The sequence below is a fragment of the Rhinichthys klamathensis genome, unplaced genomic scaffold (assembly GCF_029890125.1).
Source record: "Rhinichthys klamathensis goyatoka isolate OS25496 unplaced genomic scaffold, OSU_Roscu_1.1 h1tg000670l_1, whole genome shotgun sequence".
Classification (NCBI taxonomy): Eukaryota; Metazoa; Chordata; class Actinopteri; order Cypriniformes; family Leuciscidae; genus Rhinichthys; species Rhinichthys klamathensis.
The window spans coordinates 592,236-616,015 of record NW_026607106.1 but is presented as its reverse complement, the minus strand read 5'-3'; the positions used below and the strand labels follow the sequence as shown (position 1 = coordinate 616,015).

The 23,780-nt window shown below is 38.6% G+C and overlaps 1 protein-coding gene across 1 annotated transcript in view; it reads right to left on the bottom strand.

Annotated features, from left to right (window-relative positions):
- Positions 1-1,751: 1,751 nt before the first annotated feature.
- The window catches only part of baiap3 (BAI1 associated protein 3), a 54,792-nt gene continuing 32,763 nt past the window's right edge, over positions 1,752-23,780 (bottom strand). Inside the window, exons 8-34 of the mRNA XM_056241746.1 lie at positions 23,255-23,468; positions 23,113-23,157; positions 22,948-23,025; positions 22,713-22,818; positions 22,505-22,612; positions 21,220-21,312; positions 21,033-21,136; positions 20,700-20,817; positions 18,142-18,266; positions 17,666-17,756; positions 16,461-16,517; positions 15,931-16,028; positions 15,386-15,437; positions 15,120-15,271; positions 14,787-14,910; positions 13,602-13,745; positions 13,341-13,439; positions 12,838-13,053; positions 10,380-10,448; positions 10,191-10,270; positions 9,887-9,995; positions 7,961-8,032; positions 7,797-7,880; positions 6,893-7,013; positions 3,739-3,862; positions 3,438-3,643; positions 1,752-2,302 (exon numbers count right to left, since the gene is read on the bottom strand). Coding sequence (XP_056097721.1) covers positions 2,199-2,302; positions 3,438-3,643; positions 3,739-3,862; positions 6,893-7,013; positions 7,797-7,880; positions 7,961-8,032; positions 9,887-9,995; positions 10,191-10,270; positions 10,380-10,448; positions 12,838-13,053; positions 13,341-13,439; positions 13,602-13,745; positions 14,787-14,910; positions 15,120-15,271; positions 15,386-15,437; positions 15,931-16,028; positions 16,461-16,517; positions 17,666-17,756; positions 18,142-18,266; positions 20,700-20,817; positions 21,033-21,136; positions 21,220-21,312; positions 22,505-22,612; positions 22,713-22,818; positions 22,948-23,025; positions 23,113-23,157; positions 23,255-23,468 — 2,993 coding nt within the window. The 3' untranslated portion in view covers positions 1,752-2,198. The remainder of the gene's footprint in view (positions 2,303-3,437; positions 3,644-3,738; positions 3,863-6,892; positions 7,014-7,796; positions 7,881-7,960; positions 8,033-9,886; positions 9,996-10,190; positions 10,271-10,379; positions 10,449-12,837; positions 13,054-13,340; positions 13,440-13,601; positions 13,746-14,786; positions 14,911-15,119; positions 15,272-15,385; positions 15,438-15,930; positions 16,029-16,460; positions 16,518-17,665; positions 17,757-18,141; positions 18,267-20,699; positions 20,818-21,032; positions 21,137-21,219; positions 21,313-22,504; positions 22,613-22,712; positions 22,819-22,947; positions 23,026-23,112; positions 23,158-23,254; positions 23,469-23,780) is intronic.

The following is a 23,780-nucleotide window of genomic DNA, read 5'->3' as shown; positions in this document are numbered from 1 at the left end:
CCGGGAGGTGAATAGCGCATGAGATGTGTGAAGGTCAGAAGAGGAGAGATGCTGCTGAGGAAAAGTAGCAGGCTGAAGTTATAATAGCTGAACGGGAAGTTTCCTGCTGAGAGCTATTCATAATGTACAGATGGGGGGAAAAATGTGAAAGAAGAGTTCATAAAGCCAATAAACTCTGCTTCTGTCACAAACATAGCAAGACATTCAAAACGTGGTGGGCGAAAAGCCTTTGCGATGTGAAAAAGTCCTCGTTTTTTTTAACCTAGTCGCTTACTGGCAAAACAAGTAATTTGGCAGAGAAAATACAAGAGAAGAGAACCATCTGAACACTAAACCCGTAAGTTGAAGAACCACTTGGCATAAACGAATACATTCTTTAGGAAAGACGACATCTTACAGAAATGTTACGATAAAATCTCAACACAATCCAGTGTGATTCAAGGACAAATACTGAACATTCACCGTTTAAGATAAAGGACTTTTCTGAAAGTATGTTCCTTGATAAGAGCGAACAGAGAACACTTAATAAGGTAAACATGATCGTATCGGCTCTGCTGTATGATTACATGGGAAAAAGTCGTCAAAATCCTGTTGCCTTTCTTGCTACACGTCCAGGCCACATACACACTGCAAAGTTTTGGGAGTGACAACTGCATTTAAATGTGGCAGTGCATGTCTTCCATGTGTACAGAATACAGGAGTCACTTTTGGCATGGTGATAACCATAGCAACAGTTTGGCTGTTAAAAACCCCCCAGAGATGCCAACCTTTTCCATCTCAAATTGCTTGGGGAAATATTAAAGGGCAAATGAAAAAAGACATTGAGGGCTCGGTATAAGGATAAACATGAGGGGCTGTATAAAACCATCTTGTGCGTTTTAGAATCACTTTAGGGCTAATTGACTGTTTAACAGATTTTGGGAATAATTAATTAAAGCAAATGGTGATTAAAAGTTTGGAGTCAGTATGACTTTTTTTTTCCCCCAGAAAGAAATTAATACTATTCTGCAAGGGTGCATTAAATTGATCATTAAATTTATAATGTCACAAAAGATTTCCATTTAAAATCACTGCTGTTCTTGATATCTTTCTATTCATCCAATTATTTGGAAAAAAAATGTATCATGGTTTCCACAAAAAATATTGAGCGGCACAACATTTTCAGCAATGTTTTCACCATTGATGATAAGAAATGTTTTTTTGACCAGCAAATCATCATATTAGAATGATTTCTGAAGGATCATGTGACACTGAAGACTGGAGAAATGATGCTGAAAATTCAGCTTTACCATCACAGGAATATAAATATATAAAATAAAATAATATTGAAATAGAAAGCAGTTATTTAAAATTCACAATATTACTGTTTTTAGTGTACGTTTTATTCAAATAAAAAATTATTGGTGAGAATAAAAGACATCTTTAAAAAACATTAAAAACAATCGTACAATCGTACCCACTCCAAACATTTGAATTTTAGTAAGTATAAATCGGACAAAATTTAGCTTTATATGGAAAAAGCGAAGGAAAAAAAAAAGTGGTAAGAAGTGTCAAAGTTATCTTGTGTGCGTACCATTTTTCCACCCTGTAAATGTCAAATTTTCCTTTAGGGAAATTAATTTGAGATATATTCTCTGAAAGCAATATTTAACACAAAGTTGCTTATAAAAAAGGATTTTGAGATATTTTGGCCTGAAACAAAACAAAAATACTGATTTAGAAAAGGATTTTTTGGTAGTGAACCGTATTTGTCTGCAGTGTGGACGTGGCCTTGCAAAATACATGTAAACAAATTCAGTTTCTTTTGTAGCATTTTTGAAAATCCTCAAGTAAACATCTAATTATTTCAAAGTTCAAGATTTTCAGAGTTCAAGTCACAATCTATAGCTCAGAAAAGCGTTTGAATTCAATACAACTGAGAAATGTTGCTTTCAAAATAGACCTTTCTACTACTAAATTCATACAATTCTATGAACAACAAGCTCCATCAGAGGGCTTCAACATCAAAACACAGCACACATTAAGTGCTGAACAGTGATAAAATACTGATCTTTAAACATGATCATTTACCTCACCTTTTTTTCTTCTTCTGGACAACAGTGAAAAATACATTTAAAAGAGTTTGCATTTCAAGAGTAAACATAGTACAACAGGTAAAAAAGACCACCATCAGAAATACATGCACTACAGGGGACACATTACTCTTCCTCCATTGACTTCTCAATCTCTTTCAGCTTTCTCACAAACTCTTGAGCCTCTTTGTCTCCCGTTCTCGCCTCCAGCATCTTCATGATGGGCTTCTCTGTATCAAAGGAAGAAATGAATCCATCAGTCCAGACGCAACAATAATGTTGAGGTGGCAGAGCCTCTCGATAGGGAATGACACATGTAATTGGAAATCTTTTCAAGAGGACAGGCTGCAACAGATACTAAACACCAAGCGATGCTGACAAAACAATGAAATCCAACCAGTACACTACTACTGTTCTTTTTCTCTCTGAAATCTTGAAATAAAATTTCATATTTACTGTAAAACTCCTCATTATTCCATTGGGCTCAACCCTGTTTCTACAAAGTCACTTATTGTGAGTTTATTCTGTTTTACGTCATGTCAAAAAGATTGTTTTTACAAGATATTTATGCAAAGTTGGGATTTTCTTCAAGGCTGACTTTCAAAGTCAAGAGTGTGACAACTCATTCAAGAATAAGTGTAGAAACGATCTGTTATTGAGTACAATGGGACGTAATTGTGAATGCTTATTGTATAGTTTAGTTTGTGTACTTTTTGTGTAATTTTGATAGTGATAAAGTTAGTTGGGTAGCACTTTATTTTACAATCCTGTTCCTCATGTAGGTACGATGTACTTATACATTGATTACAAAAACTGGATAATAACTATAGGTACTTACCCTGAACCTACTCCTAAACCTTACCTTAACCCCTGTAGTTACCTTATATTACCCAGTAATTTCTTAGGTAAGTACTCTATAAGTAAACATACTGCAAAATAAAGTGCAACCGCTTGCTGGTTTATAGCTAAAAGGTTTGCGAGACAAACAGCAGGTCAAGAAAGGTAAAATACAAAGAAAAGTATCAATTATGCAGCAATTGCAGTTTATAGCACTAGCAGAAAAGCTTTCTGTGTCAGTCAGGAATTAAGAATTTTATTCACGCCAAAATCACTTGACTGCTGTGATCACGACGTAATTGCGAACTCGTGGGTAGGAATTTTACCAGAAGGACTTGAAGGTATACCATTACCTTCAACCGTAATCAAACACATCTGATCCAGCTAATAAAGGTCCTCAAGATTACTAGGCAGGAAAGAGCAGCGCTAGATCTAAACTCTACTGGAAGGTTCAGTGGGTCTCCTGAAGCAGAGTTGAGTACCCCTGATTTTACTCTTAAGGTGGATACATCTGAGAGATTATCATACCGCTTGGTTTTTGGCGGGACAAGTGCAGGATGACGGGTTGAAGGGTCTTTCCAGCAGGTGTGGCACTCGGCCTGCCCGGCCAACAGAAGTCACTCAATGGGGCCACAGCCTCGCCAGCGAAATCATTAGTGGACAACCAATCATAGTCCATCACAGTGAAGGTCAGACAGGCACACCTGTGCCTGTACTGCTCAGGGCTGACATGGCTGTAATGGAGCAAATGGAATCAACATGCTGTTTGAGGTGCTGGGACTCAAAGTTAATAGCAAGTGTTCAGGTGAGCAGTTGTTGTGGTACTCACAAGTAAAAAAGCTCGTCAAAAACAGGGTGCAGGGTTTTGAGCTTCACTTGGGTACGCTGACTCCGAGCCATGGGGAACAGATGGTGAGGACACAGCTCCACGATGACAAACGGGTCGCTGAGGCCTAGGAAAGCAGGAATTAGGAGACAAATCCAATAAACAACAGAAAATTTAAGCAAGTAACTAGATTTGTAAGGAAATGCCAGTGCCTGCATGGAAGCCAAGGAATAGTGCCAAAGCTTTAGGAAAACCTTCAGTACTTTATAATCAACACACAAGACAACACCGTCTCTGTGATGTATAACTGGCTATAAATGGTTAAAATACGTAAGACCTGATGTAAAGAAGGGTCACTGTGATTTTACCAAGCAAGACATGTTCCTGGATCAACAGATATTGTTGATCCTTGTACAACATTCCTGTCTGAAAAATTATTCTTCACCCTATGCCTACCCCTAAACCTAACCCTACCCATAATTTATCCCTAAAATCAGAGGGAAATGATAGGTGAATCACATTGATGTTACCACACCGGTAACACTTTACTTGAAGGGGTGTGCATAAGACTGACATTACACCTTTATAATCATGACACGACACATGTCATGAATATGAAGGAGGTTTATGCATGTTTATGACAACTGTTATTAAGTGTCATTCGCTCAATTATGACATTTTTAATGCAAATATGACATTGACAGGTTATGATGTATTGGTTTATGTCAAGGTGTCATTACCAAGACATCTCAAACAGTGTCTTTGTCATGACAACTTAACATTACTAAGACAACACAACCTGTCATAAATATGTCATAAACATGATATAGCAGATTAATTATCAAACTTAAGAGACCACTTAGCTTTATGGGTTAATATTACAATAAACCTTTCAGGTGGTTGGTTTTGACATTGGCTGTCATGAGGGCATTATAACATTTTAATGACAAATTCAATTTGTACCACTGTAGTTCAGGTCAAGAAAAATATTCATGACACAGTTATAATGGCCTCATGACAGCCAATGTCAAAACCAACCGCATGACAGTTTAATGTATTGTTAACCCATAAAGCTAAGTGATTTCTTAAGTTTGATCATTAATCTGCTATGTTATGTTTACGTCATATTTATGACAATTTATGTTGTCTTGGTAATGTCAAGTTGTCATGACAAAGACACTGACAGATTATGATGTATTGGTTTATGTCAAGTTGTCATAATAAAGACATCTCAAACAATGTCATATTTGCATTAAAAATGTCATTATTGAGCGAATGACACTTAATGACAGTTGTCATAAGCATGCATAATCCTCCTTCATATTCATGACATGTGTCATGTCATGATTATGAAGGTGTCATGTCAGTCTTATGCACGCCCCTTCAAGTAAAGTGTAACCGAAACACCTAACCCTGGTTGTAAGCCTAAACTTGACAGAAACTGTAAACTTGTCCCTCAAATCTGATTGGAAAGTTGGACTTGGTGAAATCACGTTCACCGTAAAGAAGATCAGTCGCAATTATCAAAACATCACTGTCCTCTGCATTTTTTTTGTTTAGCTATAAAACAGTATGAAAGATTGATAATCATTTTGAGAAGTGCTGAATAATTAACAGTATTCCTTAGTAGTGTTTTTAAAGATTAACTTATTTACTTGAACATATAGAGAGATGTTTAGTGCTTAGTTTAGTGGGGGGGGTTTCTTCCCAGTTTAACATACTCCTCATATTTTGATAGTTTAATAGAACCTGAAGTGTCATTAAAAGCAAATATTGTGCAAATATCCCCTCCGGACATGACTTTTGGTCGCTCCTATATATGAGGTCAGGTATTCCCTACAATGTGGGGACAAAATATGGAGAAATTCTTTGGTCCCCATAAGGAAAACAGCTTAAAAATCATATTAGATACTATTTTTTTTAACATGTAAAAATGCAGAAAGTTTTCTGTGATTGGTAGTCAGGGCCGGCCCGAGGCATAAGCGAACTAAGCGGCTGCTTGGGGCCCCTTGGCCACCAGGGGGCCCCCCAATCGAGTCGAAAAATATGTTTTAGATGACTTAAACAAGTGACATAAAGGAATGAATTAATATGAATGAATGAATAATTAAAGACAAGAAAATTCAGATTTCATGATCAATATACCTCCCTACAACGGCTGCTGTGTCTGCCAGCGTTTAAGTCATGCGCATAATCTAGACACCTCGCGCGTGCATAGACAATTCGTGCGCATAGTCGCGGACTCGCGGTAATGTTAAGCCATGTCACAAAAAAAGTTTCCCTCTGGTGCCGAAAATAGAACGAAGAAAATGACAGAGGAGAAAAAAAGAGCAAGATAAAAGTATGTTTGCATGATTATTTACGGTATGTTTTGTGCAGCATTGAACCATTCCTATCTACGGCAAGCCCAGAGGGGAAAAATACATTGCATACACACACAGATACAACGAGCGCCAGTACATCATTACCGGTGTTATAGTAACAGACTTTGTTGGATTCTGTCATCCAACAAAGTCTGTTACAATAATAATAATAATAATAATAAAAAGATTTTGTGGACAGTTACACTGTATTGAGACAGTTGAGAAATAATAATATTTTTACAGTTTTCAACAATAATTGTCATTGTTGAACCCTTGCTCTTATTATGTTTTTAATTTCTCAGTTGTAATTTTTTTTAGCAAATAAATTATTTGATATGTTTTGAGACAGTTTGTTTTAAGAAGTTTCAAAGAGTTAGTAAAAGAGTAAAGTAAAAGTTAAAAAAATATTTAAGTAGGCTATCTATTTTTTATTAAGTATTTATTTTGTATTTATACATAACCTCATTGTATTAATTTATAATGTATCATTATTCCGTGATATTTGTGTCAATAATCGTCAAGCACATGTGACTCCGCGTAGTGGGAGGGGCCCCCAAATCAAATTCTGCTTAGGGCCCCCAAAAGGCTCGGGCCGGCTCTGTTGGTAGTTTTAGGAGTAGGGTTAGGCCTCTTAGTTCTACCCCCAAGAAACCGAACCTCAAATAGTTTTGTACAGTATAAAAACTATTATATCTATGGAAGGTCCCCATAAAACATGGAAACCCAATTTGTGTGCATGTGTGTGTGTGTGTGTGTGTGTGTAGTGCTCGCAAATTGCTGTGATTGGAGTTTACCATTGGCATCCAGGGCAATGAGATCAGCTGCATGCAGTATCTCCACAGTGAGTCTTTGCTCAGGGGCATCATAGTAACACTTCACACTGATACGTCCAAAGCGACTGTGCTTTAAGATTCTCTGTAAAGCAAATGGGAATTTGTTAAAGATTACTGTCTACATCACAGCAGTAATACATATAAAATTGTTTTCTAGTTTAGAACTAATAACACATTAGCCAAGGTTGAGACTCTACAACTGATTTTAGTGACAGGTTTTATCTTAAAAGCTAGTGATATATCATTTTTGTTTACAACCTAGCATTGTGAGTGAAACTGGCGTTAAGATTGTCTTCAATTGTAGGTAGAGAATTGATGCTACTTTCTGAGATTGGTCCACCGCTCTGTGACCAACATTTGAAGCAACCCTGAATGTATCTTTCATGTGTAAAGTGATCATGGATAAGTTATTGGATAATGCAGCCTTCAATGTCAACAACCAAAATGATCCCTGGATTTTCTTCGGTCGTCCGCATGCAGGCATGTCAATTCAGAAGAAATTTACTTTGAGTACATTTTCTGTAGGCCTTCTGTAACATAACTTTGTAATGTTGCTAGTAAAGTTGGCGTCTGTTCAGATCAGACATTTTTGAGGTTCGGTTTGGTTTTATAACTAGTTATGTAGACATCTGCCCCCGTAGGCAGTAGACAGCAAGTCAGCTTAGCGGGATTTGAGACACAGTCAGAGACTGCGAAATCGTACGCAGTGCAAAGAACGCTTAGTCAAAGAGGAAATGACTGATGTAAACTTTTAATCATCAGAGGAAGGAATAGTATTCGTGATGTCTTAGCTCCTAATCAACACCTCCTCTCTCAGCAGGGCTGGAGCTAAAAGCTGCGGTAGCCCAGCAAGACTCCTACCCACCTGCTGGGAGATTTTCTCCAGGAAATACTGTTCGATCAGCTCAAAGGAGGAGCATTTGTTCAGACGCAGCTCCTCGTCCAGGCCCTAATGGGAAGGAAGAGGGAAGGAAGATGAAGCCATGCCTAATTCATTTGGCCAGCCACATTGGTTGAAGGTGAGAATACCTTATAATCTCCACTCTTAAGGTCTTCCAAGAGCAGCCCTTCTCCATCAGCTTGGAAGAACCGCACCAGCGTCTGCACGGAAAATAACTTGTTAAGGTGTCTGGTCACTACCAGACTGACAATCAAAACATGTTTTCTTCTGTTATGCCATCATATTTGTCCTGTGCTCTTTCTTTGACTGCATGAACTCCAGCAGACATGCACGGACTCTCGTAACACACTTTTGAGACTTGTTGTGCTAATAGACCAACTATATGGTGAACAACATGCAACACTTGAGTTTTCATGTAAATCTGTGGCGAGTTCCTGCCAGTTCCTCTTTGCTTGAATACTGTGCCTAGATCTGTGGCGAATATATGTTGTGACTGTGACCGTGGCTGAGAATGCAGGCAGAGGGAAACCAGACATGACCCTTACAGTCCACAGAGTTCTTGTTCTAAACTGCTAGCTAAGTCCCTTGATGAGCCCTTACAAGGCATCTTGGAGTGGATGGTGCATGTCCACATTCCACTGGAATGTGCATAATACAGCAGGAAATCGATTAAACCAGGCAATAGCCATTTTAACTCCCCATCCCCCCCATTTTCATTTCCATCTTTTATTTTCTGCTTTTCTCTTCTATCTATCCCCATCTATATCCCTTCTTCTCTGTATTTGCCTCTTTTTTTTACAGTAAATAATAAATGATAGCAATAACATCATACATTCGCTACTTTACAATATTACACATTCTGGATGGGGAGATATACAATGTACTCCTTTCCTCCCAAAAAGGTGCTGGAACTCAACCAAGGGACCGGCGGACCTCTCTCAAAACCGATTTTTATTAATCTTCAGACTGTAATTTCATCCAGTCAGAGGATATCAAACATGTCAGATAATTTGAGCTGATTTTAGAACACATTTGTTTTCATTTCTCATGCATCTCCTAGCACAGAGGCACATTTCTGCGCGAGTTTGTGGTGTTGGAACCCCTTGAAAAACTGGTAGTGTGTGATTTTCAGTTGTTTAGTTTTTCACTATAACATTTAAAAAGTCGGCAAGTGTATGGTACCCAGTGTTTTAAAATAGACTTTAAAAGTCGTGTAGTGTAATCCTGTATTACAAGTTTTGTGAACATATTAACACCTTAAGTAATTGATTCAGACTTTTTTATGAGCTGCTTTTATGCAAATATATAATGAATACAATTTATAGTAATCATATATGGAAGTGTTGCTTCGACACATTGGGCAATTATATTGGAGTCTAGTTTTGCAGAGTTTAGATTTGTTTTGCGTTATCCAACCCTGGACTATGATGTTAATAGTGGTTTGAGATCACATTTTTTTTTAGCCATTGTATAGCCAGTTTAGCTGGCCTTGAACCCCCTTTTCTTTGGTGGGAACATGTGGAATGCTTACAGGTTGAGCACCAGAAACCTATCTGGGGAAATGGGCATAAGGAATTAGACAATAGCTCTGGACGTGATACCAAACCAGGATGGTTCACTCATATTACTATGAATGGGAGAAACTGCAACGCACAATAGGGCAGAATAGGGCAGAAAAGAGCCAGTGGCCAACTGGCTAAGTATTTGCACCACTCCAGCTGCCGTTAGAAACTCCGGTTCCAGTGTCCTGAGATGTGCACTTGGGACGGCACATGTGCATTGGCTGGACCAACCTGAAATGCTTTTTTAACCATTTTTTAACATAAGAAATAGCATTTATTAAACAGTCTGTGTCATATTTTATTGCTGATTTGAAATATGTTATTTAAATGTAAGTTTAGCAAGCTGTTTTTGATTCTGTATGTCCCCATTAGAGTTGGTCTTGCATGAGAAAAATAGCTACCCGGAACATTGCACATATGACCGCCACGTGAACTGACTTTCCTTGAAAGGGACTTGAAAGGTGATATTCATGTTGACTTATCCGTACTGACCTCTACAGTGTACTGGAAACGTGAGTAGAATTCCACCTGGACACCCCTGTTTTCCGCCACCGTGTCCAGGATCATCCGCAGGAGCAGCTCCCACAGACTCTGCAGAACCCTAGGGTACAAAACAACCAGAAAGATCACGTTCACGGACACAGTGACCTCCTTCACACGCAGTCAATTGCCACTTTAAAGTGCCCAATTTACTTGGAAAACATGCTTCCAATGGTAAATCTATGTGTCATTACTGTTACATTACTGTTATCGCTAGTATCATCGCTCTAATCACTAAAATGACGGAAGTAATTACCTTGTTAGATTCTCTTTAACCAATGACTCATTGAGGATGACTAGAGTGTCATCTAGGTACTTCATCAGAGGAGCCACAGCCTGGAGCAGTTCATCAGAGAGGACATATGTGGAAAAACACATTAGACCATAGCCGAATTATGCTAACATGAAATAATTAAATGTTCTTTCTCTGTTCTTTCATACTTGCCTCGTCATTGTTAATAGAGTCTGGAGATAAGCTGATGTGTTGAATGCATCTCCTGAGTTCAGAAAGCATCTGTGTAGGACAAAGATTGGTAACACTTTACAATAAGGTTCATTTATTAAACATTAGTTAATGTATTAACTAACATGAACTAACCATGAGCAATACATTTGTTACTGTTTTTGTTAATCTTTGTTAACGTTAGTTAATACAAATCCAGCTGTTCATTGTTTGTTCATGTTAGTTCACAGTGCATTAACTAATGTTAACAAGATTTTAATAAAGTATTAGTAAATGTTGAAATTAACATTAACAAAGATTAACAAATGCTGAAGAAGTATTGTTCATTCTTAGTTAATGTTAACTAATGTAGTTAACTAATGAACCTTATTGTAAAGTGTTACTCAAAGTTTTATGTGGTTTACTCCAGTGTGACTCATTACTCTGTGCAATCTGTGCAGAAATTGTGTCAAATTAACCAATCAGGAGTGCTTTTACTAAAAGCATTGATAGCAAACTATAGTCAAGTTCGGATGTTAATAACAGTTCAACGAATCTGTGTTTCCTGGAAACTGAAATAGTTCCAACAAACATTTGCAAAAAGCATTGCAAAGTTGTGTGGAAGAGGTCTCGACCTTTGGTTAGAAGCATTGTTTCTTGTTAGTATGACTCGTGGACTTAAATAGATCATACTCTTGAGAAACATATAAAAGCTAACTTGCAGTACAATCTATATCTTCCATTCCATTTATACACAAACTTCATTCTAGGCCAGATTTACTAAAAGCTTGCTCCAGCACAAACCCTCTTTTGGCATTGAAAAACTACTGTCGGGATTTACTAAAACATGACGTGAAAAATAAGCACTGAAAAGGTGTGGACATGGTTATTTTTGCGGCTGACCTTATTGCATATGCATTTGTAGGAGTTTCCCTTTTAGATGCAAAATTTATGGAATGAGAGTATTTAAATGAACCATGCAAGGTGATTTAAGGTTAAGGTTGTGTGCTAGTCAATTTGCAGCATTATTTATGGCCCCAAAAAAGCATGTCTTAAAACCAGATGCTAATTTGCGCTGCTCTTGGATTGGATTGGTCATTAAGGAAATGATCCGGCACCGTCCGTGTTCATTAAAGGGATACTTCACCTCTGGAAAGATGAATGTGTATTTAAAACGGGTCATTTATGTAGAAGAAATGTGAAATTATTTTTGAATTTGGAGCTTTCTAGACAGAGAAAAGCCAGAAAATGTATTTTTGGCTTATGTGGATGAAAGACAACAACTCCCAGAATGCACTTGCTTCGCTGCCCTAGGAGGCCACGCCTACCGGTAACAGAGCGCAGTAGTTAAACAACAAGTCTAGGCTACTAGTGAGTCTCCGTGATGAGTCTGCTCGAAAATGTGTTTCGAGATCGCCCAAAAAGTCCGGGATTCGGCTTTTGCGTTCTAGAGTCGCCATTCATCATGTTTACTGTGGCGAGCAGGACGAGGCTAGGGCCGCGGGACGCGGGAACGCGAAGCCGGTGGCGTGATTACCGATGAGCGACACCTGTGAGACGCGCCGGTCTCGTATCTCTCACAGAGGAGCAGGAATTTTCTTAGCAATGTTAAAACGCACATCAACCGATCACTTGTTTAGCGTTCATGTAAACACTACATTCAGATTCACCAATCGAAATGAATTCAGTTAGATTGAAACAAAAGGTGTGCATGAAAACAATGAATGTTGACTGCAGAAAGCAAAAGCTGAATCCCGGACATCGACGGCCGGACATGTCCGGGAAAAAGAGGATGGTAACCCCTACTACTCAGCTTTCTCCACAGAACAAGAGCCTGCTAGCTTAGCTTCCAAAAAATGATGGCTGACACTATGTGTACATGTGAGTGAGATCCCACCCTCTATGGGCGGGTTGAGAACATGCGGGACAGCCCCTACTACTGACTGTAGTCTTTAGCCTCTGGCCAAAAAATCTTCCGATGACGCAAAATGACGATTTTTGTGTCATCTGAGGATTTTTTCCATTTTTTTCCAGACAAAAAATACATAATTTTCTCGTCTCAGGGGGATATGAGGGTGGAAAGCATGGTAATTTGAAAATACTACAGGTTTTCTACTAACACAAAGCTTAATGCTAAATCCTGAAGTATCCCTTTAAGTTGCGCGTTGTCCGCAGAATTTTACACTACCATTGGCGTTTTTTTGTTTTTTTGTAATTGCGCTCCACGCTAATTTGTCAAGTTTAGTAAATCTGGTCCTATGTCTTTTAGCTTGTTGTATGGGTAACGCACCCCAAATTGGCCATTTGTAGAAATCTCATTTTTCAGAAAACAATTTTCATGTGCAGTATGCATCAGCGTTAACATAGCTTGCTTGTATGTCACCATATTCATAACACTGAAGCTGCTGATATAATCAAGTCTCTTAGTAGTTGAACTGTGCTCTTCGATGTATGCCATTACCCTATCAGTAAGATGTGTGATTAGACGCTTGGCCTCCCTCTGCAGGTCGATATCAGCGTTGTAGAGCTGCCCATTCAGGGACTTGTTGACCTGCTCCTTCCCTTCCAAGCCGCACGACTCCCCCATGGCCTGTTCTACCCCCCGCCAGTCCAGCTCCCGTGGCAGACCTCCCAGGTACACACGCACAAGCTCCGTGCTATTCAGAGCCACACAAACCTGCGCCAAAGCAACAGCCAGGAAGAGGAGGAAGGGAGATTGGAAATGAGGAAAGGAGAGGTAAAAAGTGGATAGAACAAAAAGGAAGAAAGTAAGGAGGTCTAAATGGGGTGGAGGGAGAGAGAGAGAGCATATAGTGCGTAATGAAAAAGGGGCGCTAACGAGGTCAGACACACTATGACACAGGCGCACCGCTGAGACGTCGGTGTTGTCAGGGAGAAGCACTCAACGCTGACATTTACTTCGCTCGTAATTAAAGCCAACCCTCCATCGCCCAGAAGCGCTACCTGCACGATGAAACTCTTGTTGTGGTCTTGTCCCAGCTGGCCCCTCTCAATCTTGCGCTTGATCAGCTCGGCGTAACACACCGCCTCGCTGCAGAAATTCTGCCATACATCAAGAAAGAATTGCGTTATGTGAGTGAAACCATCAATTCTCCTTTCCATTACGGACAAGCTTTTTATTTTCAGAGTTTTTGACTGCCGCTCTCCAGCTGTGCAAGCTTAATATGCTTATGAAAGTGGAGCTTAGAGATCAGTGGTGCTCACGTCCGTCAGGCGTGTGATGAAAATGAAGGCTCCCGCTGAATCGGGCCACGCCAGCTGGGCCCAGAACTCCCGCACCTGGCTGAAGCATGTTGTAACGTCCACTGCCGAGGAGCTGTGTTTGGTCTGACTCTGAATCAGCTCCAGCTGTACCATTAAAATACACACGTCACGTTATGCAGCCAACAAACCCTCACTAACACACTTTCAATGAGGGTACGTTAACTTGATTTTTCGGTAACACAGTGTCCTTTTTACACATTGCCTGTACTTACTATAGTAATAACAGTAAATTATCCAGGATTACTGAACCAAACCCTGACCCTATAGTAAGTACATGTTGTTACTCACTACATAAATACACTGTAACAAGGACACCTTAAAGTGGTGTAACCAATTGTTCTGACTTAAAGAGGCTAAAATCAAAGCAGCTGTCATTTTTTTAGTGCCTTTATCTCAATATGAACTGATTGTATAGGTCTTCGCAGTGGTAAACTAATATATCAGCTAGGGCCACGTTTCCAAAAATAATTATTAGTAGATCATATAACTTATTATACAAAACAAATTTTCTGAAAATTATAGGTTGAAGCTTATAGTAAGTATAGACTGCTGGAGACAACGGTACACTGTAAAAAATATTTCTCAAAGTTAAAAATAAAAATATTATTGGAGTACGTTTTACACGGAAAAAGTATTTCAGTCTTCTTCAAAATGTAAAATTTCATTCAATATATTACTTGCCGTTTCTTTGAAAGTATTTGTGAAATTTACTAGCAATTTCTGAGAGGAAATAGTTTTAAAGTAAATTCTGCACCAACTATTTTTCAGTGTATGAATAAAATTCAGTGGGAGCGGACATGCTGTCTTTAAAGTAGAAATGGGTTTTACAATGACTCACTGACATGGATGGAAACCATTGCACATGTCTTGGCTTGTCATGATGTCACCCAACGCCTCATCCTCCATAACCTATTCCACTCTTGACAATTCGCTTGCAGAATTGCTACAGATATAGCTTTACAATGAATCAGCCTATAACACAGTTTCCACATTATTGTGCGCCCCACGGGCCCAGGCCAGTTAATCTGCTGCTATTTTATGCTATTCTTCCTGACATCGCCATTGACAAACTTGTATTGGTTGGCCATGTATCGTATAACACTAAAATGTTTTGTCCTTGCTCACCTGATCCATTTCCACCGCTTTGCGGATCCTGTCAGTGGATCTTTCATGTACAATCTGCAGCCATTTGTGAATGGAGGTCTTAAACCAATTGTGAAATCCAGTCAGAGCAAACATCTTAGTGTCTCTGAAAATAAAAATGAGAATCACCAGTTATTTGGCCATACTCATTATCACTCAAGAGTGGATAACTACATCAATTATGGGTAAAATCATTTATCTATTAACCCTCATGTACATTCACTCACTCTCTCCATGTGAGTCACTCTTTACATAATAGCCTAGGTGATGAATTAGCACTCATGCAGATGGATGAAGGGCAACCCAATGACTAACTTGAGAGGCAGGTACTCCCTGAAGCGTTTGAGGGACTTCAGAGACATGTAGAGCTCAAAAAGGGTCTCTCCCATGGTTTGGGTGAACCGAAAACTCTCCTGCTCCAGGTTCCCACACACTCGCTCCATTGCCACATTGACGTCATCTGCCACCTAGAGACACAGCACAACATTAAAGCCCCTCTCTATCACCTAGCTCCTGTTTATCGAGGCAAGACTTATTTTTAACAGAGATCTATAAGCGTTCCCAGGGGCTTTCAAACTCACAAGCTTCTCTAACTGCCGGTAGGAGATGCTGAAGAAGTCAACCTTCACAGAGCTGGAAGACAAGACAAAAAACATGGATTTTCTGGATTTTTTGTTTTGTTTTGTTTTGTTTTTAATGCTCAATTTCATCGTTGTTTTGTCCCAACCCATCTCATTAAAGCTGAATTGTGCTTTTTTTTCACTGTTAAAATCATTTCTTCTGTTTCAGCTTCTTTTGCAGAGACAGCCATAAAAAACCTATTTGTAGGTTGACTTTCCAAAGTGTAAACAATATGGCTGTGTAGGGCAATGACAGCCCAACACAGAAAACACTGACTCAACCAATGGCGTGAGTTTGGGACGGGACTATCTGTTTGACCGATCAATTGCAAATGGGAGGTGTGTGTGTGTGTGTGTGTGTGTGTGTGTGTGTGTGTGTGTGTGTGTGTGTGCGTATTTGCTTGCGTTGGGAGGGGGGGTTCTGGAAACATGTTTGAAAACAATCATTATTTTTGCAATTCTGAAATTATACACTTCACCTTTATGCAAAGTTCTACAAAAGTTACCTGTAATAAAGCTTGTTGTAGACATTTTGTCCTCTCTGCACATCATCACATACTGCATCCACCACCACAACCAGACGCCTCAGCTGCTCCTCTAAAGTCTGTAGAAGATGTGCAGAAAACAAATACATCGGCTCACAGAAACACTCGACCAATGCTATCTTGCTCAGTTATGGCCAATAAAGAAACTGCAAGAGCTCTATTCACAGCAGTATGTCTTTTCAGATATAATATACTACTATATAAACTATCCCTGTAGCATTCCTGCCGCTCAAACAGTAAAGCATGGCTAGTCCCAACACTATGGTCAACTCTTGATTCCCAGAGAATGCATGAACTTATAAAATGTACAACAACGTAAAAGGCTTTGGAAGAAAACCTCTGCCAAATGCATATACTGTATGCTATGTAGAGGACCATTGAAACTAGGTGACCATTTATGTTGTGCTGTAGCTAAATGAATGGAAGTATATTTGATTATATATTTTTGGACATGTATTACAAATTGCAATTGTTATAAAATTAATACTTACTCCTTCGTCTGGTTTAATGTTTGATATTATTCCTTCATACCACTCAACTGTGCCTTTCTAAATTCAGGAACAAGCAAAGAAACCAAAAAATTACAAATAGTTAAAATATATCAATGCACCCATAGTACAATAAAATATGTTCCAGGCACTATTTCACATTCAACAGAAAATAATTAAAATGACTGTATGCAGTGGCCCCAAAAATATTTGGACACTTACTGTCGAAATTACGGAATGTCACTGCATTAGATATAAAATATCCGCTTGAGCTTTTCTCAGAACCACCTTCCATTTTCTGTGCCACTTTTGCAGTGATCTTTAACATCTGGTCTTAGGATGAGTAGTAGATGTGTGGAGTCAGTTCCTCTCTAGTTCACAAAAGTCTCCTAGATTTACCACAGGTGGACTTCATCACATTTACTATGTCTCACAAACATTTGACAACCAAAGTGTCACAAAACTTTTGTCTTCATTTTGAACAATGTATTTCATTTATTTAATGGAAACCAAACAAACCTCTTTTTTTCCTTGCTAAATGTTGTTTGAAAAGTGTACTTGTGCTGTATCTCTTTAATGTTTTGTAATAGAGACATTCATACATTACTGTTTGTTTTTTCAAATGTTTATAAATCTCTTCTGCTCACCAAAGCTGCATTTATTTAAAACAAAAGTACAGTAAAACAGTAATATTGTGAGATATTTTTACAATTTAAAATAACTGTTTTATACTTGAATATATTTTAAATATATAATTTATTCCTGTGATAACAAAGCTGAATTTTCAGCATCATTACTCCAGTCAGTGTCACATGATCCTTCAGAAATCAGTTTAATATGATCTGATTTGCTGCTCAAGAAACATTTCTTATTATTATCAATGTTGAAAACAGTTGTGCTGCTTAATATTTTTGTGGAAACCATGAAAAAGTTTTCTTTGATGAATAGAAAGTTCAAAAGAACAGTATTTATTTGAAATAGCAAAGATATTTATACAATATATATATATATATATATATATATATATATATATATATATATATATATATATATATATATATATATATATTGTATATACAACTTTTTTTATAAAATTTTTTATTTAATGCATCCTTGCAGTGTACATTTTTTGCCAAGTGTGGCTTCAGTGTCCAAATACCCTTCAGGACCACTGTATGTCTCACTGTTGATCTGGAACACCTAGTTACCTTTATAACTGTTGCTATTTCCAAGTGCAGTTCATTGCGGTTTGAACACACTGCTCTAAAGGCTGCCATTGACTGCATGTGACCAATGCTCCTAAAGCACACACACAAAGATCAATAAAGAACCAAAAAAAGGTTTCAACGGCGCTATCTGGAAACTGCATGCATTGTTCATACAGTATGTTTGTGTGTCTCTGAGCTTAGAGTACTGTACTACATTCTAGTAGCAAAAATCTCACAGGAAATCCATTTTCGTGTGTCCCGCTATATCCAATACAGATCTACCCAGAGTCTGAAAGGGCAGATCCCCATGAGCTTGCAGACACAGTTGCTGCAATTGATGGTAGAAATATCTGAATATAAATAGATTTATTTTGGTCCTTCGGCCAGAAAATCGACCGTGTGAATGCCGGTCTGCGAGCTCATGATTCTTTGTAGCATGTGTGTGTGTGTGTGTGTGTGTGTGTGTGTAAGTTTACCTCAGCATAAGCTCACAGCGTATGATGGCAGCAGAATTGTTGCAGGGGAATACTTGACGCATACTCTTCATTTGAGACAGGCAGTAATCACAGTAAAGTCTGAAGCTCTCAGCCAAGAGACTCTCCTGCACTCAGAAACACACAATTACAGAATGGAGCCAGATGAAAAGAATTAGTTCCAAACTAAAGCCTTAGGGGGGAATTCACAACGAATTAATGACACCTGCTCATAGCAGCGTTTATTTGCACCGGCTGACTGCGTTGTTTTAGCATCCGATTCTCTAAAGGAACGACACATTAAATTAGCGCACAGTGCAACTCTTCGATTCTGAGCGCAAGTTTGTGGGGAATGCGGCACTTTTTGCGAGTGGTATTGGCACAATGTTAAATGCACCAGACGATAGCAATGAGTATAATAAGCCTAGTTTACATGGAAAGTAGCCATGATTGTGATCAAAAGATTGACCATGCACCTTTCTGCAAGTCGACATGAAAAGGAAATTAACCCAATATATTTAATTTTATAAATGTATGTGATCTTATTTGTGACGAATTCATGTCTGCATAAGCTTACATTTTTCAATCAAAATCTTTCAGTGAATTGGCAGACTAATCTCTGGTGCGGGAAAACTGGACTTCTCCAATCATTTAGTCCATTATTACAACTGACTAGCTCACATTCAGATCTGCCTCCATCCAATCATCAACCTTGGTCTCTTGCTTGCCCCACAACACTTAAAACCATAGAAAGTCTATATAAAAAGGCATTAAAAACATTAGATAAAAAACACTGTCCCACCACCACTGTCAAGTGCTAAAAAAACATAGATTATTAGATTTTCAAAATATGATTAATTTGAAAATGGCCTGTCTGATATATAAAGTCCTTCACTCCCTCGCTCCGATATCTCTGAAGGACTTTAATAAATCGAAAGACAATTCTCTAAGGACCACACGAGCCTCTACTAGAGGAGACTTGATAATACCTCACAGGCGTACCACCTTCGGTCAGACGGTCCTGTCTGTCCGGGGTGGGAACCTGTGAAATAGTCTTCCTCGAACACTAAGAGAATGTACTACATATAGCTCGTTTAAAGTCCAGCTGAAAAAAATGGCTATGGGCAAATCAAAGCTGCACACACTAGTATGTAGGTTTTATCCTTTTTTAAAATTGTTTTGTTGTAACGTGTATATGGATGAGTGTTTTGTGAAGTTGAATGTAGTCTTGCGTGAATATTGTATATAGGATTTAGCTAATTTATGAATTGACTGTAGATGTAAAATTTTATTTTGCAATGTTTTGTGAGTTCTATGATCCTGGCCCGTGGGACTACGGATGGAAATTAGCCTTTGGCTAAAATCCGGCATTTTTACATGCATGTACTCCATGTGTTATGTTCATTAAAATGCACTGTCCCAATCAAATAAATTTAATAAAAACATTTTAAAAAAACAACCGATGGATGTAAATATGATATATAAATATGCACTACGTATTGCGCCTTATTAAAAGCGGATTGCGGGTGGTTAGTGAAGACGCAGGTGTTTGCGCTGAAATACTGGGAGCAAAAGTGACGCAACTATTTACACTACTATTACCTTCTTAAGCGCTGTTCACATAAGTCACATTTTTGGATTCAACTGCGCTGATTTTCCATTGTTTTTCTATGTAAACATGCACTTAATGGAAGTTTTTGACCATTCACTTTCCAAGAACTACAACAAATTACCCGTTTGGTAATTTCAAATTAATCAAAATTTCAAATTAATCAAATCAAATTGATCAAATTAATTCAACACGTTTTTTTTTCCGGGATTTGTGAAGTCATAATGTTACTAAAAGTCTAAAATCTAAAAGTTGAAACTATTTTCAAGCATAAACCTGAATGCATATTTTTTAGATTTACGCTTAGAACAGAAACAATATTGTCTCCAAATATTCTCAGACAATAAATCCTGATTTCGTGCAAATTTGCTTCTTAAAGGTTCTCTAAGCGATGTCGGGTGACGTCACTTCTTGTTGACGTTTAAAGTATTGTCAAACAAAACGGAGGCTAGCTAGACCCTCCCTCCTCCTCATCCGCGCACTAACCCCCCAAACCCCGCCCACAAGTCATTCTTGTCGGTGATTGGCTGGAAGTGTTTGTCATGTTTCGTGGAGCGGGTTAGCCCAGTTTGTTTTTGTTGCTGTTTGTGGAGCCTGGGCTGTCTGCAGAGATCGCGTTTCTTTACAGTGTGTTCAGGGGACAGGCAGCCAGCGGTTAGTGAGGAGATGTTTGCTGTATGTGACAAAAAAATGTTGGCCTAAAAAACGCGTGACATCGCTTAGAGCACCTTTAAGTAAGTGTATATTTTTTCTACAAAAGTTTGCATTTTACTGGAAAATGGTGGACAAAAATCCCGATTAGGAAAATGCTTTTTTGCGCAGCAGCAGCAGAGTGAATTCGCCCCTAACGTGTAAAACTCAAAAGAGTGCTAGAGTGATGTCCAGACACTGTGTTACAGCACATGGATGTTTCCCAGACGTTCAGGGTCAGCGAGCTGTTATAAAGACCCACCAGCTCCCCTTGCACAGCGGTATCCTCCCACTCTGCCTCCATGGTTTTCAGCAGCCTGAGAAGCAGAGCGTAGCTCATCCTCTGAGAGCGGTGATGGCTGCTGTAACACTGCCAACGGCTGCAAACACATGCAAAAACATCCGTTTTACACACTAGTATCAGTCTCACTGTTGGCAGGCATGTGTAGCTAAAGCATGCAGCGATTATCAGGATGGGCCTTGGTGTTATAATAAGCATTTGCTGTTTTCATGCTGTAGTGCTCATCCTGTCAATAAACACGCCGACTGCGCGGCGAGATATGACCTCACTACGGGTTTGATGTTTAATACGCACATGACGGCCTGCTGCAGTGGGGACAGGTCAGCCTGCACTGCATGATGGGACAGCACAGTCCATGCAGCCGCACACACTTGTCCATTCCAGTTATAAGGCTCTTTCTGCAATTAAAATGGATTATTTATGACAAGCTCTAAGCTTGATGCAGATGAATGCTAGGCAATGTAATACAAAAAAGTGCAACCTGAATTTGATTGTGTTCATAGTCCAGAATCTGACTCAACATCTTCTTGTGAATGGTTACATTGGAGGCCATTTTACTCAGTGCTGTGTCTCTCTATTGAGCAGAGAAAAAGAGTGATGCATTTATATTATAAAGATGAATATTGATGAAATTCTGTCATTTACTCACCATCCTGTCATTCCAAACCAACATGCATTAGAATGTACAGCACCATTCAAAAGTTTGGGGTCGGTAAAAGCCCATTCATACCAAAAACAATAACTATAAAGAGAACTCTAATTATATAGCATCCACAACAGCTGACGATAGCGCTCGGTTTATTCCAAGCTGCAGTTTTGTCGTCTGCCGCTTAAATGCTCTTATTAGCTGTCAATGTTTTTTATTGTTCATCAGCTGGAAAAAAAAAAATCTGAAAGTGATTCCAATGATATAATGTCTCTGTGCCATTATTGTTATAGTTGTGGTGTGGACTCTGCTATTCTTTTATGTTTAGAAGGATTTTTAGATCTGTATCTTTATCGTTATAGTTATCTTCCTTTGTGTGGATGGGCCTTTAGAGCTTTAAAATCTCTTCTGCTCATCAAGGCTGCATTTATTTGATAGAAAATACAGTAAAAACAGTAATGTTGTAAAATATAATTGCAATTTAAAATAACATTTCTATTTGAATATTATTATAAAAAAATAATTTTCTGCATCATTACTCCAGTCTTCAGTGTCACATGATCCTTCAGAAATCATTCTAATATGCTGATTTGGTGCTCAAGAAAATATTCATAATGATAAACATTATTATCAATGTTGTACAGTTATGCTGCTTAATATTTTTTTGTGGAAACCGTGATAATTTTTTTTTCAGGATTCTTTGATAAATAGAAAGTTCAAAAGAACAGCATTTATTTGGAATAGAAATCGTCTTAATTTATTGACACTTAAGATCAAATTAATTCATTCTTGCTGAATAAAATAATTAATTTCTTTTTAAAAATCTTACTGACCCCAGACTTTAGAACAGTAGCTGCTCTTATTTAAATACAATTAAATGGGAAACTGGGCTTTAGAGTTCCAAAATTACAATTGAAGCTCAACAGCATGGATCCCCATCGAATAGATGGAAAAGCGAAGCCAGTACATTCTTCAACATTCAATGTTTGTGCTCCACAGATGCATAGAAGTCATGTAGTACTTGAAATACATAAGGGTGAATAAATGATAATAAAAAAAAAAAATCAAAGTGAACTATCCCTTTAATGAGTGCTGCTAGATTCCAGGTGAGCAGCAGTACCTGAGTGGTGAAGAGGCGAAGAATCAGGTGACATTCTCCCTGAACTTTAGAGGCGCTGGATCTGGGCTCCAACTTAAACCATTTATCATAACCAACGACCGGGATCTCCTAGTGAGAGACAAAAAGTGGCATAAAAGTAGATACAGTGACAAACTCGATGAGTTGCCTGGCTGTTATAACAAATTAAATGTGCAGAATTAGAGCTTACATTCAACGGGATGTTGATGCAACCTAGGAAATCATCAGCATTCTCCTCACTTCCTGATGCAGCGGCCCCGTTAGACCTCACGGATTTGGCAATTTGCTTGAAATATCTATAATCATGATGCAACAGTTTGAGTCATACATTCGGCATGCATTTTAACAAGCATTTGCCGAGAATGAGTCTAACGCATCTCAGGCTCATTAGCTTTTAGACAACAGACGGTCGTTGTGTGATCTACCTGCCCATTCCTCTGAATCCGCTGATTTCATTCAGCTTCTTACAGGCTTCCGCAACTGAAACATCGTCATCGTGATCCCTAGGGTGGAAAATAACAACTTTTCGGTGAGAAAAACAGACTGCTCTCGTTCTGAGGAACATCCGAACATCTGTTGATACATCTTACCATATGTCCAGATGGAGAAGGTCATTGTGAACATCATCAATGTCACTGTGGAAAACAATCACATTTAAAAACGATGTCCCTGTTACATTATAACTGATGATTACAGATTTTCACTTTTCAATTCTAACAGTAAGATGCTCACAAAACGAAGTGTTCATTCCACACTGGGTTGAGAGTCTCTGGTTTGACTTCGGTCACTTGGATATCCCTTCCCGCCAACACCTCCTTAACACTGGAGCGCTTCTCTAGCTTTTCCCGCCTCTTGCGAAAACTGAACCTTCTCTCTTTCTTCTCCTCGGTGTCTTTGGGTGACTGTCCCAAGAGAATTCCCAGCATGCAGTAGGGGTCACTGTAGCCTACCCAGTGGGAGGCAAAAAAAATGTTGGCTAATTAATTCCACTAAGGTCAGGATAAATGGTTTCAAAGCAGATAAAACACTTTTTTTTCCACTGAATCATTTATGTTGTGTGAATTTTGGCTCATCAAAAGGAGAACAAAAAAACTTTGCAGACAAAATAAAGTCTAAAACTAACACAGTCTCTATGATGCTTTAAGTAATATAAATAAAATTGTCCTTTGAAGATTTTCTAAGGGATGTAGGTGTGAATGTTTTGTCTTGCTATTCTTGTTTGTTTCTGGAAACTCCAAAACAAAAATCAATACCAAAG